Source organism: Dermacentor silvarum, chromosome 11 (assembly GCF_013339745.2).
Source record: "Dermacentor silvarum isolate Dsil-2018 chromosome 11, BIME_Dsil_1.4, whole genome shotgun sequence".
Lineage (NCBI taxonomy): Eukaryota > Metazoa > Arthropoda > Arachnida > Ixodida > Ixodidae > Dermacentor > Dermacentor silvarum.
In genome coordinates this window covers 85,043,265-85,070,158 of record NC_051164.1, presented here as the reverse complement: position 1 = coordinate 85,070,158, position 26,894 = coordinate 85,043,265, and the positions used below count along the sequence as shown (strand labels likewise).

Sequence of the window (26,894 nt, the reverse complement as noted above, 5' to 3'; positions counted from 1 at the left end):
CGGTTTCCGTTTCCTTTGAGCGCTGCGTATTTAAAAAGCTTTGGTAGAACCCTGACCTTTAACTCTGTTCTGACGCGCTCCATGCAAACAAGTAACAATTTAAAATTCTACAATAAAGTTTTAGTATAGAATTCATTGGTCATTTAAGTTAAAATACAGCGTAACATACGTAGTTAGTCACGCAATCGAACAGTTTCGCTATGCTAAGCGAATGTCGTCTGTCGTCTAGCAACAAATGCCTCATTTTGTTTTTAATGTTTTTTTGTTTTTAAAAAAGCAGCCGTACTAGAAATTTCAAGGTGGGCAGAGCCAGCCGCGGCAATGGTGTGTGTCGGTGTTGTGCGATCGTGCCGCAAATTCGCGGCCTTTGACCTTTTATTCGGCGCGATCGTGTTCGCAACGCTACTAGACATTTCGAGAACTAAGGACGTCTTCGAAGACTCCGAGACCGAGTTGACGGTCACCCTACGAGCCGGTGGTATCGAGTGCTTTCACCAGCCGGCAAAACACGGCCAGGTGCTCGAGGTAGAATACCAAGTGAGTGTTTGCTTTTGCGCACTGGTTGTGCAGCACGCTTTCCCAGCTTTCTCTGGTGCTCATTTGCAATACCGCATGTGCAGTAGTTGCAGAACGCCGCGACACTTTAGTGTGCCGATCTGGCGCGGATCTCAATTTTGTTGTTCCGTTGTCAGCTTGTTCCGAGTAGTCAATGACTACAATCTCTGTATTGATGTGGGAAGACCACATTTGGGCCGACTGTTACCCGATTTCGGTTAAGCGTTAGCCTTAAACTTGTTGAAATCATTGGTTGACCGTTTTGCATTACCTGGATAAACTAAGTGCGCGCTGCTCATATTGTGTTCTGTTTCGCTTCTTTAATGCATGACCGAAGAGCCCTCTAATAACAGCAACTCTTTTGCGAAACAAGGAAAGAAACAAACATACGTATAGATGCTCTATTGGCACGAAGTGAATACGAATATGCTTGCTTTCCGCACCGCAAAAATCGGTGTTGTCATGTGTATTGCGCAACCTTTTTTAACGGTAGTGTCCTCACGCTTACGGGCAAATTCTTCCGGCTCTTCTGGTCGTCTAGCCTTCGCATGACGGCCTCGAAGGCGACTTTATTATGCGACCGCGCAGGGTCGATCCGGAGGCTCCGGCCCAGGTTTTAAAATTATTTTCCGTGCGAACGTGGTTGCCCTTTAAATAGTTTCAAGGGGTGCTTTTCTCGACGGTCCTGGCAAGTCTAATCGAAGTACTGCTTTCTGTAGCTTGTTTAATGAATCTAAAAACACAATTTCTAGCTATCTCTTCATTTCGCAGAAGCAAATTGATCAACAGATTGATCAACCCCAGTCGCGCTGATCGCTTCTTTTCCTTCTCTAGACGCGAGGGTTGTTTGCTGGCCGCCTGCGATTCGCCCGCCATCCATTCGTCACAAGGCGCATTGTCGTGTACGTCGTACGCGTGCGACGTGTATCGGCGCCGTTAGTCGCTCAAGAACTACGCGCGGCGCCATTTTTTTAATTTCTCGTTCTCTTTCCGTGTGATTGTGATAGAGGAAGCAGCTGCGAAAAGCGCGCCGTCGGCGAGAACTGCTCCTTCAAACGTCACAGGACACGAGGGAAAAAAAACAAAACAAAACATTTCTAATCGCGATGATGCTTAAAAGTACGTGTCACAGATTTGAGTAGAGCCACCTGTTACAGATGCAAGCAGAGCAGTCTCATGCTGCCAGCTGTGTTTAAAAGTAGACAGTAGCTTGCGACCTCAAAGAGAAATCTGCATTGTGTTATGAACTTGCCGCCTTGGTTGAGTACCTGGAAAAATAGAGGGGGCAGCGCACGACAAACAGCGCAAAGAAGAGAGTGGACAACAAAAACGCTGCAGCTCGTAATTAAGCTTTATGAAACTAAGTTGAATAATAATAAAACTTAGTTGTGCAGTCAAATGATGTATATCATCCACTCTCTTCTTTGTGTTCCGTTTCTTGCGCGCTTCCCCCATCCATTTCAAGATGACCAGATACCTACTTGTCTAATTGTTGACGTTACTGAACTGGGCTGAGTGGACTTTGGAAGGTCACCTGCCCGCAGACCTTAAAACAGCTGTTGCACCTCTGATGCGAAGAACCTGACACCAAAAGTACAGATGGCCCAATTTACTGAGCTGGGCAGTGAAGTGGCTGCATTGTGTTTTGAAAGGCTAGGTCATGTGAGTTGACATTTTGGATCACCTGGTTTTGCTGCGTGTTCACATAACGTCGTTCGGATCATCATTGTGCCACTGTCATGTGGTTTCTTGCTTGCGAAATTGGGCTGTGCAAGATGTGACACCTTTTTAGGTTGTCCAATATCTATGCTCTTTTGAGTCTTGCCTCAAGATGTGGCATTTTATTTAGAGCTGCACATTTTCACTAGCCCACATTTCCTTTCTGATATTGGCGGCAGCCTGAACGCATCAAGAAATGCAATATCTCTCAGCATTTGTGCTGCGTCAAAAGATGGCTTATTCGCTGAAAAATATCGCAGGTGAAACATCATGTAAAAAATTGAGGGGAAATTTGTTGCCCATATGTTGGCACAACTTACGGGTGACAGGAAGCATGTCTCTTTTTCAACTGGAACTTCTAAGGAATAGAGGAGAATTTTGGTGCAGAGCACAAGGTTTTTGATTACCAGCCCTAGCATGCTACGTTTTAGTGGGGACAAAAAGGGAAAACTGCTTGTGTACACATAGTTTTACAACTACCCAAATGACGACACAGCACTGGAGTCCTCTGCTTATCCTAATTCAAATTTTTTCCGTGTTCAAATGGAATGAATCATTCTTTTTTTATTGTCATTCGGTGACTGCTCTTAGCAAATCGTTGCCAGCATAGTTTAAATCAGCAGGAGCCTCACATCTCTGAAATGGTGGCGTCGCACCCTTCTCACATTTGTGTAGTTTCAATTTGTCTTAGTGAGAACAACAGTGCTCATCCTCTTGCATCTGTAACATTTATTTGTGGGCTCTCAGTAACACTGGCACATTGGTTGTATTAAAACATCTAACTTATCATTTTGGTTGGACTGCACCACATTACAGGTCCTCGATGCCAACTTTGGCAACATGGAGATGCAGCAGAAGATGGATATCAACTTCATCCTCAAGTCGCCAACGGGTCAGGAGCTTATCAATGAGCAGTCCCGAACAGAAGCTATTCACAGGTAAAATGGCTGCTGCAAGAACTGTGCCCAACAGTGCAGTGCAGTGGAATGCTGATTAGTAAACCTTTTCATGCTGAGCTAAAGGCCTGTTATACGTATGGTACAGGGGCACATATTTTTCTCGTAAAATTGTAGGAAAATTTTTCGCCTACCACTGCTCTGTTCTTACTAAACTTTGCAGAGAGGTCACGTTTTATGGTCTGCACCATTCAGTATAACACTTAGCACTGTTACTTGTCTGATTTTTAAGGAAGAAAGAAATGCAAGCTTGCCTTCCTCTATGGGGAAGGTAGCTACTTCCAAGGCAGCGCTAGCATGGACTTGGGCCACCACCAATTGGCAGCTGAGGAAAGCACTCGTTCCGGGAGAGTAGCTGCATTGACAAGGTGGTTCACTTGAAAAAGCTCAAATCGTTTCGTCACGCCTAGAAGAATGGTTTGAGCATGTTTGGCAGCAATTAGTCCCTTGTGCGAAGTGATTTATTCTGAATGACACACGCATCTACCACACCGAAACATGGTGTTAATATGAAGCAAAATTCGCAGCAAACTGCTGCCTCTGCAAAACTTCGAAGTGGATGGGCGAGCGGTAGAGCCATACATCGGGTTTCTTACCAGAATTAACAGAGGGAACTCCGGCACTAGTGTGTATGGCAGCTGCAAGCATGGCGGGTTAAGCCAGCATAGGAATGTTGGTTAGTACATAGGCTTAACTAAACATCACCTTTCTGGCTTCAGACGGCCTTGTGACTTTGAAAACTGTTCATTTCCAACAAATGCATGAATCAGCTTACCCAAACTAAAGCTTCATTCCCCCTAGTAATTTTAACAGGACATCCTATGTAGGCACAAGAGCCATTGATACCTCTCTCGTACTAATTGTGCTATAATATGCACGTTCGTTATCGCCCACCTTTTGTTGGCAGGCACGAGGTGAAGGAACCCGGCGACCACACGCTGTGCTTCGACAACAGCATGTCGACAGTATCCAGCAAGACTGTCTACTTTGAGGTCTATGTGGACAAAACAGGAGGCGGAAGTCAGGAGGACGACGACTGGGACGCTGGCGAGATTCCCTACTCGCCCGAACTTGTCTACAATGACACGTACAAAGACATCAAGGTAAGAAAATGAAAGATAACACGGCATGTCTTCTCCTGCTTGGCAACTGTATTGGCAATTGTATTGATTTTAATTGTACTCCGCGACAAAATGGAGAGGACAACCAGGCATAAAAAGCTCCAGGGGAACCTGGCCCCCTGATACAGAGCGTAGCAAACCGGATAAACTTAAGGGCACGTGTGTGTGTGTGTGTGTGTGTGTGTGGTGTGTGTGTGTGTGTGTGTGTGTACGTACACACACACAATACTGCTTGTACATAGAATTTCTTTTTCAAAGGTTATTAAAAAAAAAGCTAGGAAAAAAACAACAACACAAGAACAGTGTAACACTATACAAATCCGATCATAAAAATATATCATGAAGTTTTCTTACAGGCTGTGTAGAAATCCCTAAGCATCAAAGTAGGCAAACAAAACTTGAGCATTTGTTGGCCATGATTAGTTCTGCGCATGTTAACTTTCCTAAGTTCAGATAATGTACATTATGAACTAGGTTACTATAGAACCCTTTTGATGAAGTCTTGGTTGTTCTCGTATCCTGGCCGCTGGCACATTTATACAGTCGTGGAGTGAAGCTAACAGGTTCCAATGTATGGCATTCTTTCTTGATGTGTCATATGTCTGTGATGATCCTTGTGTCTACCAGCCACGTTGGCTATGGCATTGTGATGTTGAGTACGAAGTTCTCGGTCTGAGCCCAGCCACCCGGGAGAAATGTGGACGACATTCTTGCTGCCCTTTTCATTGCTCTAGTGTCCATGTTTCGTATGCCTGCCTTTTTATGCGAATCCCTACCAACTTGCTCAGCTTTCTGATGTTCAGATGGCTTTGTTGTGCCAAAGAGATACATGCTCCCCACCTCCTTTTTTTTAAGGAGCGAATAGCTTTCTTTAGTAGCAGGACACATTTTTTTTTTTAATGTATCTGGCCAAATGCACGCACACTTGAGAATTCCTGTTTGTGTGTCACAAGCTGGCCACTTAGCTTCACAAGGGACTGTGAGGTGTTGCTTGCTTGCGGTGGCCTCTCCGATTGCCACACGCTCAGATGGTTTGTTGCTGGTTAGCAAGGATGATAGTATTCCTTCTCCCTTCCAGTCTGCAGCAATGTCAGTGTTCACCTCGCATCATGCACAGAGAGGGGTGTTTTGTGGCTTCCACAACAGTGAAAAAGCACGAGCAGTGCAATGGACGTTTGTGCGTTTTGATAACACGTAAAGCACAACTAAAGAAAAGTTTCTAGATGAAAAAGTGAAATCTTTGATTGGACCCGCTAGAAATATTTGCCTTTAGTAACTCAAATGTATTATATACTGCTCATTATGATGGCAGCACAAAGGGTACAGTAACAGAGAAAAAGGACGCACAATCTGCGCTGACCGGTGCTTTAGTCATGGTCCTGTGTCCTTCTTTTCCTCTGTGTTGCCATCCCTTTTGCCCTGCCATCATAATTAGCTTGAACCAACTCACCTAAGTTGACACCCTATCACATCCTGCTTTAATCACCAAAATTCCATTAAAAGCTTCCATAACACCATGATAGCCTTTCTGGTTCGTCCAGTGCATTTCAGTGATCCACTAAGTCCAGCAGGTTGAGAAAGCTATTCACTTACTTTGGTAATCAGCTTTGACAGTTCTTGCATAATTTTCTTCCCCCTTTCAAACACGTGCAGGCGACCATCAAAAAGGTGCACGAGAACCTGAACCAGGTGACGCACTACCAGGACACCAAGCGCGCGCACGAGGCACGCGACCGCAACGTGCAGGAGCACAACTTCACGCGCGTCAACCAGTTCTCCATGCTCTTCATCGTCGTCATGCTCGTGGTCGGCGCCATCCAGGTCATCATGGTGCGAAGCCTCTTCGAGGAACGCAGCCGTCTGCGCAAGATCTTCCAGTACCTCTCCTGACAACGGGGCTGTTGCAGTTTTCGTCCCCGTCGTCAAATCCTCGTCGTCCTCCTTTTTTCTTCAACCTTGCCTCCGCTCCGAGAAACTGAGTCTGTGACAGGTGCTCTTGATGTGGTCTTCTTTAATCGGGAGTGGTGGTGCCGTGCATTGTCGAGCTGTCTTCAGATTTGAGCACTTTGACGGGCTCGTCTTTCGCTGGAAAAAAGTGCCACCCCACTCACATTTGTTTGCTCACAGTGCCGTGTACTTCTATCTTGCTATGGTCGATGATGCACCTGTTAGGTTCTCCTTCCCCTCGGCACACGTAGAAGAAAAAAAAAAAAAAAGGCAGCAAGCAGTCATTTTAGGCTCACTTTCCTAACCAATATTCTGGCAATATCGGCTGCCCCTGTATCTTTTCAATGAAGACAACGTTTGCCTAGCAATGTGGCATTTTTTCCTTTCTTTGTCAACTACACTTGTCTGCGGGAGGTGCTTTTTGGCAGAACGTCTGGTCATGAGAGGCATTGTAATTAGCTTTTTTAATTTTTTGTTGCATTGAAGATATTTTGATACCACTTGATTGAGCTGTGACAGTTGGTATGCACAGCAAGGCTTTTCTGTTTCCCGTGTTATATACTTCATTTTTGTACCTTTTGTCTCGCATTTGTCATGTTTTTCAAGACCTATACCAAAAAAGAAATGTTTTTGAAGCTTGTACGAGAACTGTCGCGTACTCTGTTGCCCTGGGTTTATGTTGCAGTGGTAGCATCTTTTTGTTCTCTTTCTCTGCCTTTTATGTGAAGAGTGAATTCGTTACCTTAGGCTATTATAGAGGCACGTAACACAGCAATGCAGTCGATTTTTTAAAATACCTTTGTTATGAGCATATATTTATTGCATGCCGATATCAGCAAGAAACATTTTCAATTTTCATTATTATATCCTGACTATTCATTGTATAGAGGTTGGATAGCACCAGTTGTGGTATGCTCACTTGTACCACTGTTGTTAATAACCTTTGGATGCATCAAAGGCGAAAGATTATAAAGGGACACTAAAGGAAAAATTTAAATCGAGCTAGATTGAAAGATTAGGCGTCTGTAATAGTGAATTCATCATTCATAGAGAGAACAGAGCTTTTATGACCAAGGAAACGGAAAGTCAGTGTGGTCTGCTCACCAGAGAGCAGGAGAGAGGAAAGTCGCATGGAGCTTACTTCAACTCGTTCGTTCTGGCAATTCAAATTGAGGAGCAGCAGAACCTTGAGCGAGCATTTTCTACTCAATAAAGTGGTATGTTGGCACATAGAAAACTATGATGTACTTCTGGTCGAATTATCTGTCAGTCTAGCTCGACTTAACATTTTTGTGGTCCTCCCACCAAAGCGCTAGCCCTAACTCTATCAGCTACTCTTCATTGAACACTCCTGTATCGTTCTGATGTTGGAAGCATTGCAGCACAACATGGTGGTATGCAAGAAGTGCTTCGCTCGATAGGCTTCCACCAAGTTGTCAAGCATCCTTGTACAGTACTGCTTGCTGTTAAAGGAAACACCTAGCTGGTAGTAAAGCCAATATAACTCACACTTCTACATAACTGAAAGAGAAAAATTGCCAATACAACGTGTTACATTGATATTTATGTTTTAAAAGATAGTTTGTGTACCTTCATGACCTATTGCAGCAGTAATTGGTAGTCAGATAACTGGATGTTTCCTTTCTAAAGTGGAGCGTACTGTACATAAAAGGTCAGTGTGGAAATGCTTGCACGAGGAGATGGTAACAGCACTAGTCCTTTGTGCTAGCATCTTTCGCCGGTTGTCTTATTGTTTACGACAACATTCCAAACTAACCCAGCAAGAAACTTTACTCAATGTCTGATATCCTGCGTGGTACTCAGTCTTTTTTTTTTCTTTGTGCAGGGCAGGAAGGTTTTCATAGTGATAGAAAGGGGTTCAATACAAAAAAAAAAAGGTGCAAACTTGAGAGCTAAAAGAAATATAGAAGGTACCAGTTTTCTTGTTTTACCTCATGCTCTTGTCTTGTTTCCTCTGAACTATTCATTAATAATGAACTGGGTAAGCTCTCACAACTTCTCTGTCAAGGTTATGTGGATGCACATCATTTTAAGGAAAGCGTTTTAATGCGTCCGTATGAATTTATAATCTTGAAAAGGAGATCTGCTGACACGAGGTCCTGGATGTTAAGAGCATCTGATTAATCTTCTTTTTAAAATTTTTTTTTAAGAGCAGTAAAACATCTGAATTTTCGTACTTGCGAGAGGAAGCAGATGAAAATTGTCGTACTGACCCCAAACTCAAACATCAAGGATGATGATTATGGCTTCTTTGGTTGCACTCAATCTTGACAGCTAATGGTGTTTTTATTTTGTCGTGTAAGTGACTCCCTGTTCCCTTTTCTTACTGTACAGAAGATCACCTACGTGAGTGAACATGATGCTCAGTTTAGGAAAATGGAAATTGCCACTGTACCCATTTAGCAGTTGCTTCTTGCTTTACCTTGTTCCAATCTATTTTAGTTGATAACTTGCCTTAGTCTTTCACATAGTACTGTTCTTTCTTGTCGTCACCTCATTGCATGGTACAGGCTGCCTTTATGTTGGCGCATCTCAGTTTATAAAAGGTTTCATTTAATAGACTGACATAAACCTGCTTCTATTAGGTCAGCTCTATGTGGCATGTCGGTTTCACATTTTATAGGAAATTTATCCCGGTGCTGATCTTATTCTGAAAATTTGCATGTCATCTCATCTTTCTCGGTGAAAATTGATCCTTTTATCTGAAAACGTGAAGTGCCTGACCATTGCCACATACTTGAATATCTACGGAGAGATTTTTAATCTTGTCTATAGTGAGTGACAACTTACAAATACAGTGGCAAATACACTGCTGCCCAGCCTAAACAGAATTTGTATAGATGTGCCATCCAATTATGTTAGCTCATTTTGATGACATCATGATGGAGGCGAAATTCTTTCAATATTGGCATCCTTTAAATACTATCTTGTGTAGTGAAAAGGCACAGAGGGTCAGGCAGGTTCGGTGTGGGTTTGTGGGCTTGTACTGAATACTTACGTTGTCGAGCATAGACCGATTACACACGTAACCAGTCAATACACAGTGTGTACACATAGACAGACTGATCAGTACATGTAAGCGAAGGTGCTAGTTCAAAGGAGATCAGCAATTTCGTTCACATGTGATTGAGGCTTCAGAGATTTACCACTGTGTGAGTCATGCTGGGTGCACTGCCGTCTGCTAGAGCTTTCAGAACACAGTAATTGTGAAAGTACAAAATTTTTAATTGTGTGTAACATGCACCGCTGGCATTAAAAGTTATTTGTAAGCATTTGCATATCTGACTGCTGCAATACAAGTTTAAATTCTGGTAGCTTTCAATTTTGTGCTGCCAATGTTATGCAAAAAAGTTTGTCTGTTGGCCCTCACATTAGCTTTCCACATTTGGCCTCCAGAGCATGCATGAAATGAAGGCCAAATGTGCATTACGACTGCATCACTTCTCCAAAATGAGCCTGTGAAATGTCAGCTCTATACTTGTCAACCTGTAGACTGTTTTATAACTGGTGTTACCTTAAGCATGAAGCAGACAGGCAGGGTTATGATTGTCTCTTTAGTCCACAAACTATTTTGTTATAACTTAGCTTTTCCTTCATTCTGTTATAGGTTAGCTTGCATGTGTTTGAAAAGCAGCATTTTCCTGGTCACTGGTCTCGCATTGACCACTATGGGCATTGTACTTGCTGCTACCACCTTCCCTAGTCCCACCGTCTTTGCTTTCTAGCTGTGATAAGATGGGCAGGCAGTGTGGGCTGTTTTGTCCAGAGCTTGTACTGCAATCCTGTACTGCTTATTAGATAGTCCTAGCCCCTGGCATCTCCACATTACTGTTACCATAATACCAGAGGTTTAGGTGGCAATATCACCATCAGTGACAATACCTTGTGAGAAAGTGTTAACTAGAATGCGCTACTAGCGCTAAAGCTGCACCCCTCTTTTCGGCAAAAGAAGAAAAAGCCTAAAGTACTTTCATGAAATCGTGGCATTGCTGACGCCTTTACAGCAGCAGATGAACAGAACATGGCTGTGCATTGTGTAAAAGTTCTGTGTGCTCTTATTGACCAAAGTGTCACATAATGATGTTGCTCACATTAGTGCATCAGTCTATATCTCCACTCTCTGTGTAGTACTGTAACAGTAATAGACAGATTTAGCACAGCAGGAATAGTAGTGTTGATGAGAATGTCTTGCGAGGCTGTGACCATGACACATCTGAAACATGTTTGCATTGCATGGCGCCCGTCTTCGGGGAGAAAAAAAAAAAAAAAAGCCTGACAATTGTCCCTGCTGACACATTTCAAGAGTACATCAGTGTAGTACAGTCGGTTGTTGCATTACGTACTCTATGGTCTAGGATTCAAAGTGGTGTCAAAAGATGGCATTACCAGTGCTGCTGTTCACATCTACACCTTTAGATTCTTTGTATATACCTGGCTTAAACCCCCTTACTGTGCCATAGCGGTTTAAATATGCGTGCATGTTTAATATTTTGTGGCAGCAACGCCAAGCAACTTCAGTGGCATTAGTAACTAGTGAGTACAATCTAGTTACCACTACAGTACTAGTTCACGTGCTAGCACGCACGTGATGGAGGCAGCTTATTAGGCCAACACTTTCATGCCTTTTAGTGTGTTGTAAATAGGCTTTTTGCTGTGCTGCTACCCTAAATTTGCACTCGAAGCTGTTACCACAGTTCGAAGCCGTTTGCGTGGCAACATCACATATTTATGCGCATGTCTGCATCGTTTTATCGAATTGCCTTGGTTTGCAGAGTGGCCATGTCCCTTACCTAGAAAAAAAAATGAACACGTTGTGTGTTTCACATAATGGTCCCAGTCACATGACTTTCACTGTGAATATGGCTCAGAACTGCATTTGTGCATGGATTGTTTTTGAGTATGTCGAAAGTGTGGCAACCTTGGGCCCAGCAGCGTTTCATCTCAAATAACTTTCCACTCTTGCGCTTGGCAAGTTCGAGTTATGTAATTTTGTGCATTTTTCGAATATGTTATCATAGAACCACGGAAAAAGCTACGAGACCCAGAATCTGAACAAGTTGTAGGCTTCATGTATCACCATTAATTTCGAAGTAGGATCGACCAATGCGGAATTGAAAGCAAGGCATATATGCTCCTGAGCCTATTAGCTAGAGTTACAAGGTTAATTTCTATGTGCATTTCATTAAGTGAGCATGCAATAACCTTTGCGGCATGCAATAAATGTAATCTGGCTGGACAGTTCATACCAGCAGATGAATGACGACATAGTTTTGAAAGATAGACGTGCAAGAAATTATTGAAAGCAACAAATTGGTGCAAAAATGCATATTCTTCTGCTTTTGTGACTGAACAGAATGTAAGCATTTTGTGCAAGTGTGCCCTCGTGCCTTCTATGACTGAAGAAAAGGAAAGCAAGTTATGCGCAGAGGGGGGGGGGGGGGGGGGGTTGTGCTGTATCTCAGCATTGCTGGACAGTGAAGGCAGTATCATTGCGTGGCAAAATCAGTCTTAGACTGTCGAATTTTTTAAGTGTGGCAGCTATAGACGGCTTGATTGGTGTAAACACCCCAATCTCTTCACCTAACACAGGGAACATAAGTGTGGCAGCTATAGACGGCTTGATTGGCGTAAACACCCCAATCTCTTCACCTAACACAGGGAACATAAATGGCAGCATGTCAACCTGGCCTGGTAAACATGCTCTCGTTGTTGTTGGAAGTATTATCAACGTCAAATGCATCTTAAAGTTTGCCCTCCCTGAAAGAAGGCTTTCCGTGGCCCTTGTTTTTCTTCCAGCTGTGTAAGCGATTTTTTAAACTTGCCATTCAAACTACGTTCTAAGAAAAGCTTACACCCTTTCGGGTGTATCTTGTCCTCAAGCAATAAACATTGTGTGTCTCGCTTGCATTTCCTTTCCTGAAAAATCTGCGCTCCCTACTTTCCTGTCTGAATGCTATCTCACACTCATAACGTGTATGCCATTCGTGACCTGGAAGTACCAGGTGCGCAGAGTTAAAGAAAGGAAAGACGCATTGTTTGGAGATAGGATAGGCCCCAACGGTCTGAAGAGTGTATGTGAAAGACAAACATGTGAGCAAAATTTGTGTATGTCTGCCAATCGTACAAGAACGCAAAAGTGCAGTGAAAGAGGTGGGGTAAAACCTAGTCATGTATAGCGTATGCCCAGGCCAGCTGTATCCGTGACAGAAGGCATGTTAGTGCTTCTCAGGTGACATGGCGTTTTTGAGGTGACATGCGTCCTTTTGTTTTTACCATTTGTCTGAACATATTTGTAACTGGGGCCGGTTGGTACATGTTGAAACTAGAGTAACTGCACATGGGACAGGACGGCGATCTGTAACTTGTCTATTATTTTTTCTTTAGCTGTCTCGTTTCATCTCATGGCAACACTACTAAGCATGGGCATTATTCTTCACTTTAGATGTTCATGTCTGCCATTTGTTAAGCTGTGCTATAATGCTAAAGTGAGATGCATACACCAAAATAATTAACTAGAAAGCGCATTTGCTTATCAGTATTCAACAGTTTGTGCGATACTGCTGTCATTCATACACAGATGCTTAGTTTTGGTGCTAGGGTGCATTTGGCACCCAATCACACTGCAGGTATACATTGCAATGTGTAATGAATCGCAAGAAGTGTTCTGTATTGTTTTGACGTGGTAGTACTCTCTCGAGTGATGCGACAAAGATCATCTAAGTTCTTTTTAACCAATGATTACTCATCACATGTGAATTGCAACCTGACATGCCAGTATGTATAAAGCAGCTCCCTGGCTGAACATTTTGCCCCTTAGAACACTTTTTATGTTTGTTGTAGATCCTGAGCAACTATGACCTCTTGAATACAAATCTGGAGGTGCTCCCTGTCCTGTTGCTTGTGGGAGTACATGCTTTTTTTTTTTTTCACCAAGTTAAACAATCCTGGTTTCTTGTGCATAGCATGAAAAGTGGGCAGGAAGCAGAGAGTGGAGCTCTAAACACACCTGCCTGAGCTGACAAGCCAATGCACTATTTTTTGCTGAACTCGTCCTCATGCAAATTTTTTTTTTTTCTTGCCTTTCTTTTTTCATTTATGGCATGAGTTGCATGTGTGCGTTCTTTGCATTTTGTCAGCATCTAAGAAAGGATGCGCACTTTGTGTAGTTTTTGTTCACTTAAGAAAACAAAGCTGCCATCAGGCTGTCATGTGCATTCAACATCGTTTTTCTTTTTTCTTGTGCAGAAGCAAAGTCGCTGTATACAAAGGCATTTCTTGCGGTCAGTGTTACGAATGCATTGCTTTTGCTTTCCCGTTTAATTGCGTGGATTTAGCAAAATTGTGTCATTACTGGTAGAAGGGGTCTGTTGTTTTTCAGTGCACTTGTTTGTAGCCCATGTGGCTTCTACGCTATTGAAACGATTGTCTGGAAAGTGGTTGAATGTCCTTACTAAAGGATGTCCGGAAAGCCAGTTGCGGATTCATATTTCTAGTAGTTTACAAAACAGCAAGCCAATCTTGCCACCACCAATTCTACGCCGGAATAACCTAACAATTCCATTCCAACTCTATTCCTTTTCACGTTTCGTCAGTGGTCCGAGCGGCACCACGCCTACGTTACCACCAGGATTGGCTTGTCCCGAGATTTGTGTTTTAGATGATCGGAGGCCTTGATTCAATAAATTTGTTGGTTCAGCCAGCCTCCTCAAGGAAAAGTCATGCGGCTTCGAAATTCAGGATTGTGGCAGGTTGAGTGTATTAATGCACAGTAAGCTCTTGTGCAACTATTGGTCTGCCGCGTGCGCAGCAAAAAAAAAAAAAAAAACAATTCAGCTCCTCTTGTCGGTGAAGTTCATTCTGTTCAAACTAGTGTGTAGGCTTTGAGACGAAGAATTTGAAATTGACTTTCAGGGCATCCTGTGGCACAGTGACTATAACATACCAAAGATGTATGGAAAGGCGTGACGGGTTGTAAAGCGTCGTCCACATAATTGTACGTGCAGCGGTAGCAGCAGCCATCATTTGTCATGGTGAAAAAGCATGCTCTTTATTTTGTCGAGAGCGCAATAAACTCTGTGATTCAAACCAAGGTATCACTCATTCTATTATACAACTGTTTCCAGCTTTCTGCTCCCTGTCATACAATGAAATATAAAAGCAGTTTAAGATGGCAACCAAAACAGATTACAAGAACAATTTTTGTGCACTAGGTTACTGTGGAACAGAGTTCTAAATCTGCACTAACACATACTCGGTCAAAGGTAAGACTAAATAAAACTTTGAGTCTGCACATAAAATGTGCAAGTTACACAGTTATCTGCGATGTCAGTTATACCGAATGAAGAAAATGCCTCTGGAAGAAATCCTTAAAATGGCTACAGCTAAAAGCAATGGCCAATGCCTTTGGTCACAAAATACGTGCAGGAAATGATGCAATGTAGAGTGTCTAGCAACTAAAAACAAATCCCAAAAAGAATTTATGCATTAGGTTACCACAGAGCAAGGACTTAAATCTACACCAGCACATTATGTGTCAAAGTTAAACACAATGCTTCAAGTTGCATCAATGAAATGTACAGCTTACACAATTCTTAGCGATGTCACTCGTACCAAATAAAAAAAACTCCTGGCACTGAAAAGCCAACATTTAAAAGCAAGTAATAGTCAGTGCCCTTGGCTCTAAAGGATACACAAGAAATGATAGAACATAGCGTGTCCATCGTCTGCTCCTAAAACCTCCCAAAAACATTTCCTTAATGAAACACAAGATAAAAACTTTCACAAGTTTCCTTGCAACAGTCGCAGCAGCTAAAAAGTAATAAAAGGTTGTATATAACAATTTTAGCGCAAATTGTGGATGCAAACTTCTTGCAAAGATGCTTAAGTTGTCTCTACATGAATAGCCTTCCACAAAAAGTTTCTTACACTTAAAAACACTGCACACTTGATCCACACTATCGGCATTGTAACATCCTGCTAACCAAGCTATTATTTCAACAGATGGTTAAGTTTTCTATTTGTATGCATAACACTGAAACATTTTGCCAACATGACCATCACTGGCACAAAATGAGGCTCGTAAGCTTGGATACAAACACACATTGGTCCAAACTTAACACCAACTTGTAAAATGCATTTTGCGTTCTGGCTTGTGAGAAAATGTCCTGGTTAATTTTCATCTAGGCGATGTTCAAGGTGTGCATTGCTAACAGCACTAAGATGTATTGTCTACAAAGGTATTTTTTGGTGCAACACAGAGCTTAGCATAAATCTTCGCACTCGTTCAAAGACACGGCTGATTATTAATCCGCTTTTGTTTGGCTCAGTTAAACTAGAAAATACATTACAAAAAAAAACTTGGAATTTCTGCTTTTAGCACAGTAGATACATTTCGTCCTTGGGAAGCTGAATAAGGTTTGTGATAAAGCTGATGCAGTATTCAGAAATAAATAAAAAATCTGACACTGATAAGCAGGGATAGTACAACCTCAACCTGAAGAATTAAACTCGTTAATGACTTGTTTGGCAATGTCATCTGAGCCACTCAGTGCCTGCAGTTTCGTGGCTTCATAATGAGAACACACATGTTCATCTTGCGTGAGCTGCACTTGATGGCATTTTGTGTTCGGCACTGTAACCTTGCATTATGCCATTGTGGACATAGTGAGCCCTTTCGCTCACTATGTCTACAATCGTAAACACCAAATTTACAGTTCGAACTATTTAAACTGTAAATTACTTTAAAAACTTTGGAAAATTGTTATTTTTGGCATAATGCAAGGTTACAGTGCCGAACACAAAATGCCATCAAGTGCAGCTCACGCAAGATGAACATGTGTGTTCTCATTATGAAGCCACGAAACTGCAGGCACTGAGTTTTTCTTAAGGTACCAAAGACCTAAATCAAATCTGCTTCCATAACGAAATATCTCTTGAATGCAGTTTATCTTAGTTGGTGCAGCAGTGTTTGAATTTAGAGTGCTTCTGACTGTACTACTTGGAAAAAAAAAAAAAACTCAGAAATGGGCTCAACATAAATTCTCCTTTATGAGATCTCTGTACCAGTTTCTTGTCTGCAAGAGTATGAGACTTCTACCAAATCCTCCCACATTTGCTCAAAACGCGGTTCTGCCTGCTTAACAACTTTAAAGAAAATTTAACATCACTTGGACCAGAAAAAAAAAAAAAAAAAAAAACGGAATACAACAAGAATCCACTAGCAACAAAGCAAAATGCAGCTAAGCTATGGCTTTAGATTTGCTCTTTCAGATTGCAAGCAAGGATTTCTGCAATGTCCTCAATCCTTCCACAAAACATGCTAGTAAGTGGTTACTTGTTCAAGATTTCTTTAACTATGGAAACACTATCTGCCACAGTTATAGAAACATATACATTTATCCTTTGGACACAATTAGCACACAAAGCATTTCCCAAAGCAATACTATCACAATTTCAGCAACCTTCAATGTCTAGAGATATGGCGATTACCAAAGACACTGCCCCCCAAAACAGTGACAAAATTATGTCAATTTTCCATGCTAATAATGATGATGACAATACTTCTCCGAAGCAATGTCACAACCTCAGCAGTTATCCTCATCGTCAGATATGACAATGACCGACGGTTGCCTGTTCTTCTCTGACAATTCCAAGGACTCGCCTCTGGAGTCAAAAAGTGAACCCGAGTGATCATAGCTTTCCTCTGACTCTAACTTCACTGATTTGATACCTTGAGACTCAAACGATGCCAGCACGTCTTCCGATAGCCTTTCCACTTTCTCCACTCCTCTTGAGCACTGCTTGTGCACAGGTGTGGACGTCACTGTCTCGTTGAACCAGAGGCGACGCCTCCCGGAGATTCGACGGTCGGGCGAACCTTCAGGTCCCGCAGAACTTGAGGATGTTACTCTGCCGGCATCACCGCCTGCAAGTCGATCTGGACTGATTTCCGAAGCCGACGTAACACTTTTTCGTGTAGATAGGTTTCGCCGTTTCGGCGGTGTGCAGCCAATACCACTTTCCACATCATCTTCACCATTGCTGAGCTCCATGGATGTCATGAACTCTTTTTTCAGTGAATCCGAGAGGGAAAGGTTGAAACTCGCAGGCCAAGAAGGCTTTCTAGAGTCCTCAAACTGGGTAGAACTCTTGAGGCTATCTATGCCGCTACCGCAGGCACCCTCCTTTGTTGTGCTTATATTTGTAAGGACCACGCCGTCGTCAGCCGAAACTGAACTTTTGGCTGGTTTTGACAGGTCCACAGATGTCGGTGAAGTGCTTCTACTCGCCTCATCATCAGGCTGAGTTGTCAATTTCTCCTGTACAGATGCAGTGGGCTTCTGTTCAGGCAAGCTTGTAATCGAGGATGAGCTGCCTGTTCGTTCAGCGAGGTCTGGTGAGCTATTTGGTGTCATTTCAGCCACAGGGTTGTCTGTCTTGCGACATAAGACTTCGTCCATCATAACTACAGATTCTTCCAGAATTGGATCTGACTTAGAAGTGCCAACAAGCACTGGCTCAAGCGACTTGCCAGGCTTTGCTGGAGCAACACTGCCTGCTGAACTTGTTGGCTGAGATTCAGCTTGTTTTTGTATTGCTGCTGCTATTCTTTGTGAAAGCGGCACGTTGAATTCGTCCAATGAGGAGTCAACTGAAACATCTAACTTGGCAGAGAATTTTGGTGACCGCACGAAGTAGCTGTCAACAGTTTCGGTGGTCTTGGGTGGCGACGACTTCGGTTTCCGCATCCGCGTTGTGACTGACCGGCTCTTGCTGCTTGATGAAGCTTTAGACTTTTTCGAAGCAATGTCGGCAGCATTATTCCCCAGCTTCTTCTCGCCTGTGCCCTCACTTTTGTCTTTGAAGACTTGCTGCGACTTTCCGGATGTGACGTTGAAGTATCCCCGTATGTCACTGTTGGTACCTGTTGAGTGGAGTGGATTATTTTAAGTATGTTTTCTGCAACCCAGAAAGATTTTTCTTAACACAGTGAAGTGTGTCACAGCCATTAGCACCAAATTACTATAGGGATTCAAGTACGCCTATACAGTTATATACAGTATAGACCACTTATAACGTAACCGCTTATAGTGCAGGACCGGATATAGTGCGGTCTTTTCAGACTCCCGTTGATTTTCCCATAGCACTCCATGTATACACGTATCGCTTATAGTGCAGTTGTGGGAAACGAAATACCGGTTACAGTGCGGCTACCTGGGAGTACGTAAGTCAGCGGAGACGGCGAATGCTCCCCTCAAACGGGCGCCCCAAGGAGTGCTCGAGGAAGAAAGAGAGACGAAGTGGAGGAGAAGGGCACGTGGTGCGAATGAACAGCCAGTGAGGCTGCAACCAGAACCTTGAGTGCGAGAAAATATCACGGCGCGCATAGCGAGCGAGGGCCACGAAACTGCCAACCGCCGGCCAACGCTCGCTTCACCATAACGGAAGTAAACGAAACTTCAGGGAGGGAACGGGCGGCGCCGGCACGGCACAGCGAAGGGCGCACGCGGAGACCATGGAATGTGAGGGAGGAGGGCGGCAGGGAAGCGGATTTTGCCTCGGCAACTCCACCGCTTCGGTGGCTCCCCTCGCCCTCCCTCGTAGCTCCCTCACTTTCGACTGTCACCGTGCGCGCCCGCCGCCGCTGGGCCGCTCCAGCTGGCCTGGCGCCAGCTCCCCGAAGTTTCGTTTTCTGCCGTTATCAGGAAGCGGGCGTTTGCCGGCGTGGGCAGTTTCGTTGGCCGGCCGGGGACAGCGCCGCTGCTTCCCTCTGCGCCGTAGCCGCAGCGTGCAAGGTCAACTCGTGACTAGAAAGTAGAGGAAGCATAAAGGAGAAAGAAGGGTTCACTGCCATTTACTACGCGTGGCTACAGTAGCGTGGCTGAGACGTCGGCACGTACACGCATGTTCCGGTCGCAGAATCGGCGACCTTGCCATTTGAGAGAGGGTGAAATTGCCGCCGCATTTTTTGTTTCTTTCTCTTTTTTTGTTTTGTTCGCACGCGACATTGAGGGGGGTCTCCTAAGCTTTTACTCTATGGCGGTGCCGGAGCAATGCCGATCGGAGGCGCCGCCGCATGATTTGGTTCGAATCAACGAGATTCGACTGTAAATTGAATGCAAACGTTCTAGCCGCATTCCTCGACTGTCGCATACGCGTGGCGGCTCGGTGCACATGTTTTGCATATGTGCGGGCCTTGAAGATTGTTGCTTTGGTTATAGTGCGGTACCGCTTATAGTGCAGATATTCGCGACTCCCGCTACTTACCTTATAAGCGGTCTACACTGTATAAGCAAAATTCTCCACAAAGAGTTCAAGTCCTCCCAGACAATTTGTTAACCTTCCTTTCACAGTTATTGTACTTGCTCTCAAGTACTTTTGTTTTCAAACTATTACCGTGTTTATTTTAATAACTCAATTCCTGTTTAGGTGTCCCAATGCTCTTTTCATAAACTTTGCCAAAGGCACATGTTGACAATGGAATAGCCTAAGGTAGCATACAGTTCCCTAAAAGGTCGCATGAATCAATCACAAAGGCATCTTTGAACACTCACCCTCTGGAATCACAGCCTTCTTCTTGCTCTTCTGGTTCTGTTCATCATGGAATGCCTTCACCAGTTCTGGATAGACGTCCTCAAACAGTCCCTGGGGCTCCAGAGTGTTCGGTGGTGATGACTGTGTCCACACTAGGAAATTGAAATAGTGCAAACTGCTCGGCATGTTTCCACTGCAGAAACAGCGTGACTGCTCCTTGAATAAGTTTATTCAACCAATTACTTAGCAGAACCTCGACATGGCCCTCAGTCAAAGACTTTGTTCTCAACAAGCAAGTCTTGTGCAGTAACTATGGAGCACTCGTGCAAGGCACGTATTGCTGAGCAGACGGAGAGGCAAGGGCGGAGCGAAGCGAGTGGAGCTTTCGAAATTTCCTAACAGATATATACTAATAGGCTTTGGGAGCCAACTAGTCTGCAATCCAGATTCACATTTGTGGAAGCAGAGCCTTTATACTAAATACCGGCAACTCCACAAAACTTTCTTTAATTGGTGGGCCTTCTGGCATAGCTAAAGACTCTTACTCACCACCTAAGTCACATGGTACAGTCAAGCCTCGTATACCAAACACGGATAATGATAAATTACCGATATTGGCATGTAACAAATGCATGCTTATACTGAATATCGGATACAATGAAAGTATTTTCGTGCCGGATTCGATTTCGTCAGTTGGTTCCTTTATTTGGTGTGAAGCTATGCAACTATCACAGATGTCGGGGACTGGTGTTGATGGTTCTCATACCATTGCGACCAGTCATTCTTGCCAGTTTCATTGCCAGCCCAAGTTTGAATAAAACCAGGTTAACTTTTTAAAAAAATTTTCTTCCTACAGAATGTAGGAATTGCATGGAACCAGGAACCTGCATCATGACACATGTCACATGGCCGCCCGCATAGTGTTGCAGCGAGTGGCTGAACTAGAAAAAGTGAGGCAGCATTTGGGCTGGCCTGCTGCATATGTGGAGATCTTGCTTTAACGGCACCGATGGCAAAAGGAATGTGCGTGGGCTACCGTTTCATGTTGCTGTCACTGTACTTTTTATGATGCTTTTTAAGAGGGGTGCTGTGTCATGCAAACATTCTGTTGGGTTTAGTTGGTGACCCATTTTCCATCGTATTATCGCTGTTTTCAAGTTATTGCTAGGCAAAAGTCATGCCTATGTCTGAAATTTCTTGAACGTTGCCGCCTATTCCATAGTGAAAAAGGCTTGTCTAATCAGAATGCACCCACAACATTAATAGTGTTGCACATTGTCGAACGTACATGAGTGCCAGCGATTTCTCTGGAGTGTACGGTGATACACGTACAAACTGCAGACAAACTTGACCCATGGGTTCAGATTGGCCAAGCAATGACTATGCCACGATCGTTGTGATTTTAGTGTTGGCTGCCCTCCAGTGCACAAGTTCGCCTGATAAAAAGCTAGGTTCTTAACTCCCAGATCTGTCAGTGTTTGCTTCTTCATCATTAAAACAACGTGACTGTATCCCTGCCGTTGCTCCATGTGGCACCAGAGGGCACAGGTTGTGGCTTCTACCATGTGTTTTTCTTTCTTTTGTGACACAGTTATTTTACTGTACAAATTTTTGTTATCATGGCCAGGGTGCAGCACTTGCGCCTGCACATTCTAAACGTTCTAAAGGCTAAAGCCACACCAACATCGACAAGCCCTAGGGCAGCATCTGATAGAAGACCGGTAAACATGCTTTGAACAACCAACATGTGTTTTTTGCATCCTGCATTCGGTCGTCATTGTCTCATCAAGGCCAGCAGCACAGTGCTGCGCATTCATGCAGAAGCTAGAGCTCTCCAGTCTAAACCAGATACGACTACGTAGACCACCCACAAAAGACACCCACCATCTGCACAATGCTAGTTAGCTTTGCATCCTGCAATGATTTTCTGTTAACTAGCCAAATTACCAAACGGTGAGAAACGAAAGGAAACAGACTTCACGACTCACGCTCAGTGGCTAGCCATTCAACTTCGTAGAAGTCGGCATTTCTCCGCACTCGTTCCTTGACGATCCTAGTCACGTGACGAGAAAACAACACATTCTCAGCACTGCGGCTACCCTCAATCCTTATTCAAGTGAATCGGAACACATTTATAAGGGTGAGCATATCAGTCCGACGGAAATCTGTAAGGTGATGACAATTTTTCCCTTTCATGGTCGAGTGTAAAAAATGCTGCTCAGACTTTTATAGTTAAAGGTGCATTACATTGTGTTCTAACAGAGCCAAAGACTGAACTTAGCAAGTTTCAAGAACTTCTACTTGGTCATAGCGGCCCAAATACAAAAAAAAGTTCTTCAAAAATTGTGTTGTCATAATGACGTATCAGCACGGTATATTACGGCATGAAATTAAAAAAAAAAGTGAATATTGACCTCCATTTTCTCTTGTAGTAATCAACATACATTGCATCTAATCAATGGAAATAAGAGTATCAAAACAATATCTTATCAGTATAAGTTGATCTGTTATTTCTCTTTAGTGTCCCTTCAAAGGGACACTAAAGGCAAAAAAATTAAGGCAAGCTAAAGAGATAGCTTAATGCTCGAGAAAGTCTAAGGCATCAATACTATTATTGAGAACAATGTTTTAGTAATCGAGAAATTGAGGTAAATGCAATGCACTATTTGGGACTCCGCCGGGACATTCAAGTAGTAGCCAAATGACGTAGCTACACCTCATTATAATTCTGTCACTAGTACTCAACCACTATTATAAAAAGATCATTGCATTGCATTATGAGATGGAAGAAAATGCTCTACTTGTCTGCTTCTATTCGATTCTTAGAGAAAAACTTTTTGCCGTCACCCTCGACAACAATGTGAACGTGAAAGGTTTCGTTTTCGCTCGACTCTGCACCACCCATGCTGTTGCGTTTCAGTAGTTTTGTTATTGCGCAGTGTGCGCTAATTTTGCTGACTTAAAAAACTCACACAAACTGCAAGTAGCAGAGAACGAGGCCCATCGCAATGAGAGTCGAAGATAGTGTTAATGAATCGGTGTACGCTTTCCCTTCCTCTTTCGCACTGTCGGCTCTTGTCTTGGCTCGGTTCCTGGCCGCGCTTTTGTGTTTTGCACGAGAAACCATAACGCCAGCTGTTGGGTGCCGTTTTAATCACCGACAGCAGTAAAAGGCAGTGACCATGTATGCAACGTCACGACTCTCTGCTCGGGGCCGCGTGATTTGAATTGCACTAGAGGTATATGAGGACCCTTCACAGGCAATTTTCTCTCAATTTAAGTCATTTCTTCGCACGAAACAAGTATTGCGAGGTTTCTGCAATGATATTTTAACAGTCAATGTTGACTTAATATCTGCCTTTAGAGTCCCTTTAATTTGTTGTTGCAGCTGACTTTGTTTCACTCATGTTAGACGCATCAAGGGGTCCGAGGGGTAAAATTTTGAAGATAAGTTTGTTGTTTTAAATTGAAATTAAATAGTGTTGTGGTCAAAGATCAAGATGGCGGCCACAATGACAACAATGAGCCTGGACTGGGCTTAAGACACTGTTACAACTTAAGAAGACAATGGAGAAACTGCGGACATTTTCTGGTACAATACGAAGCAGCTTACTTGACGGGCTTCAAGGTGACCACCTCTTCACAGCTGCTCCCACCTCGCTCTAGGTGGCAGCGGGTCAACAGAGGGAACAGTTTCTCCCGGCTTTCTTCAGGCCCCCAGCCCAGCTTGGCGTACATGAAATCCTTCAAAAGAAATGGGCATTATATTACGTTCATGACCACATTGCGCAATGGCAAATACCTCTGGTTGGTTCAGAAAAGCTACCCCAACCCTTGACACTAGTGTGACTTGTGTGACACTTGTGTGACACAAAGTTCAAGTGTGACACTTGAACTTTGTGAATCCCAAATTTGCCACATAGAAACAGCATACTACTAAATGAACTTCCACTACAGAGATTAAAAAAACCTACTCCAACTGTTCAGCGAAATTTACCTCTAGTTTCTGTGTAAACCAGAACTAAAGCATGCCTTGAAGCTCTGCAAGACCGCAAAACGGCCAGTGCTTCCCACAATTCATCATTTATTCTTCCTCACTATGCAATATTCAGTCCAATACACATGCATAAGGCACAACAACACACATTGCAGCTGCAAGAGAGCAGCAGGTGGCAGCAACATTTCTATATTGACATGTTGCCTGCAAAAAAAGAAAAAAAAAAGAAATACTCCAAAAATAGTTCTTGTGGCTAAACTGCTCACTCATTTAGCTTGAAATTTTGCATAAAGATGATTCTGCGGTGAACTTTGCATAATGCTATGTCTGGATGCAATGCTTGGCTGCTTTGTTCAGAATAAATCAGAAGTATGTATATACTGGGTGTTTCAGCGAACACTTTCAAAAAATTTTTAAATGTCTCCTGTGGCAGATAGAACAATTCTAGTTCATGAACTGGTCTACTTGAGGCGGACATTACTTGCACAAAAAATTGAAATGCATAATCGACTTGTCGTGCCCACCGATGCTGTAAGCGCCTTCGCTAAGGTCGGCGCTCTCGGTCGGCGCCTTGGGGCCGGCTGCGAATGTTGGGAACCGAGGGGTCGCAGCGGAGCGCCAGAACAAGACGACCAGCTCAGCAGGCTTTCAGAACTGACTAGCGCATGCCATGCTTGCGCCACTAACACGCGCTGCCCAACCTTATTCTCGTCGTCATTTGCAGCCGGCCCCAAGGCACTGGCCGAGAGTGCCGACCTTAGTGTCCCCACTAAGAATAAAGTTGGGCGGGCCGCTAGCAAGGCACACGCTAGTCAGTTCTGAAAGCCTGCTGAGCTGGTCCTCTTGTTCTGACGCCCTTCTGCGACCACTCAGTTCCCAACAGACTAATTAACAAAAATTCACTAATTAAGTTTTTAACTAATGACCTTATGGCCCATATTGCAATTCACAAATTTTAGCTGTGGAGTTCGCAAGGTTGATTCACTTGGAACGAATTCTCAGGATGACACCAGTTTCGAGATAGTAATTCCCGAACTTTGCGGAGAAATTCATCGGCGTTCTAGTTAATTTCTTAACACATTAACTTAACAACAATTCGTTCCAAGTGGATCCATCGCCTTGCGAAAACCACGGCTAGAATTTGTGAATTGCAATATGGGCCATAAGGTAATTAGTTAAAAACTTCATTAGTGAATTTTTGTTAATCCGTCGATTATGCATTTCAACTTTTCATGCAAGTAATGTCTGCCTCTTTGAGTAGACCAGCTCATGAACTAGAATTGTGCTATCTGCCATAGGCAACCTTTCAAAAATTTTTGAAAGTGCTCGCTGAAACACCCAGTATGTCGTTTGCTAGTGAAGCCAAATATAAGAATTGCTTTTCTCAGAGCAAAGAACAGTGGCACCATCCCTTGAAGGCAAAATGCCCGCCATGGAACAACAAGGGTGCAAAGAAGTTTGACTCTCTACTCTTGCTTTCATTGTAAGAATTTTGCATTTTTCACCTGGCATAGCCATAGATGAGGTACACTTCCGATTTATTCTGAATGAGACGAGAGTGCTGCATCAAAACATGCTGTTTAACAAAAGCCGCCACAAATTCAGAGCTTCAACCGAGCGAGCAGACAAGTCAAAAGACAAACTTATGCCAGACTTCCTTATCGGCACAACATCCAATGAGAACAGTCAGTGGTTCACATCTCCTTCTCTAATTATGAGGAATTGCTTACAGGAAAAAAAAAAAAAAGACATAATACGAGGTCAGGCTTGGTAAAGGTCTTCAGCTTGCTGTTCTCAAAGCATGTGCAAGACGTTCAGAGGTTAAGATGGTGGCAGTAAACATGCTAATGCAATGTTGAAAGAGCACTGAAACATTTTTTCTTTAACACGATAAAACAAATGTTCCCTATTTGTAGACAATGCTGCCTTGAACATGCAAGCCAAATATTGTTAACCCTGTGTGCAGCAGGAAACCTACAATCCTACATAATGCACTGCTTGCTCTCTTCTCAATTAACAGAGCAGGTTTGTTTCCAAAGCGATCAACGTCCTCAAATGTTTCACTCATTTGTTAAATAGACTGCCAGTTAGGTCTACCTCGAGGTTTCTACAACGTATAATCACCTTTTAGTGATGGATGGATGGATCGAGTATTGATTCCAGTAGACATAAAAGGCAGTCTTTTATTTCTTCCTACTGTGTATTTCCAGTGTAAAGCATCAGAGGAATTTTTTTCAACCACTAACAAGCATAACGACATGCGTCTGTCAAAAGAAAAGGCAGGGGCAAATACACTGTGCAGTGAACTAAAGTTAGCGCTCATCCGGTCGTTTTATTTGTCCTTCGACTTTTGCTCGTGCTAGTAATCTATCACCGTGAGTTACTAACTAAGCCCAAATCCACACTCGGCTCTGCCACAGTTTTCGAAATCTATGCTCTCCTTTTACTGCCTTAGGTAACATCAGCAATGACATTTCATGAAGTACAGTGACCCATAGATGCCAGCCATTGGGCACGCATTTGCACACCCTTCAAGATTTTCTAGGAAGAGGAGAACTAGTGGTTATTAATGCATCCCACACATCCTGCAAGTGTTCTTTTGCCACCTTTGGATGCCTTTTCTTGATTCCAGCCTCAAACACCGCAGAAAGCTGAAAAGATTGGTAGGCATGGCACGGCTATTGGCAGAACCCCAACACTAGTGGCACAAGAGAAGCCCACAACAGCCTCTTCAGGCCCAACGGCGATGAACTACAGGTGTTGCTGTCGCGGAGGGCAATCTGTCACTGTCACTTGTCGCGTCAGTGGGTTTTTCTGAGCTAGAAAATTTTGCTTGTCGCCCGGAAGTCCGCATGAAGACTTTAGCTGGGGACAGCGTGATTGTGCAAACAACATGGCAGCAACCAGTCCGCCCACTTCGATCTGAAATCGCTCTTGCAACTCGCTCTCTGCCGTGACAGCAAAAAATAAATAGCAATATCGGCCATCACTTCGTCTCATCTCAAGTTGAGGCCAAAATATTGACATTTTCTTGTCGTTTGGTGC

At 43.5% G+C, this 26,894-nt stretch overlaps 2 protein-coding genes across 3 annotated transcripts in view; one reads left to right on the top strand and one right to left on the bottom strand.

Annotated features, from left to right (window-relative positions):
- The first annotated feature begins 280 nt into the window (after positions 1–280).
- Positions 281–14,408, top strand: LOC119433145 (transmembrane emp24 domain-containing protein 5). 2 transcript variants are annotated; one of them, XM_037700285.2, is made up of 4 exons: positions 281–537; positions 3,091–3,212; positions 4,138–4,333; positions 6,005–14,408. In XM_037700285.2, the coding sequence occupies exons 1-4, from the start codon at positions 322–324 to the stop codon at positions 6,239–6,241; spliced, it is 771 nt and encodes a 256-aa protein (XP_037556213.1). In that variant the 5' UTR covers positions 281–321; the 3' UTR covers positions 6,242–14,408. The 2 variants fall into 2 exon arrangements, with proteins under 2 accessions (XP_037556213.1, XP_049514877.1); XM_049658920.1 differs by lacking the exon at positions 281–537 and adding an exon at positions 1,873–2,217.
- The window catches only part of LOC119433148 (flap endonuclease GEN homolog 1), a 33,640-nt gene continuing 21,096 nt past the window's right edge, over positions 14,351–26,894 (bottom strand). The window contains exons 9-12 of the mRNA XM_037700289.2: positions 23,466–23,596; positions 21,841–21,905; positions 19,873–20,004; positions 14,351–18,242 (exon numbers count right to left, since the gene is read on the bottom strand). Of these exons, the coding sequence (XP_037556217.1) occupies positions 16,903–18,242; positions 19,873–20,004; positions 21,841–21,905; positions 23,466–23,596 (1,668 nt within the window). The 3' untranslated portion in view covers positions 14,351–16,902. The remainder of the gene's footprint in view (positions 18,243–19,872; positions 20,005–21,840; positions 21,906–23,465; positions 23,597–26,894) is intronic.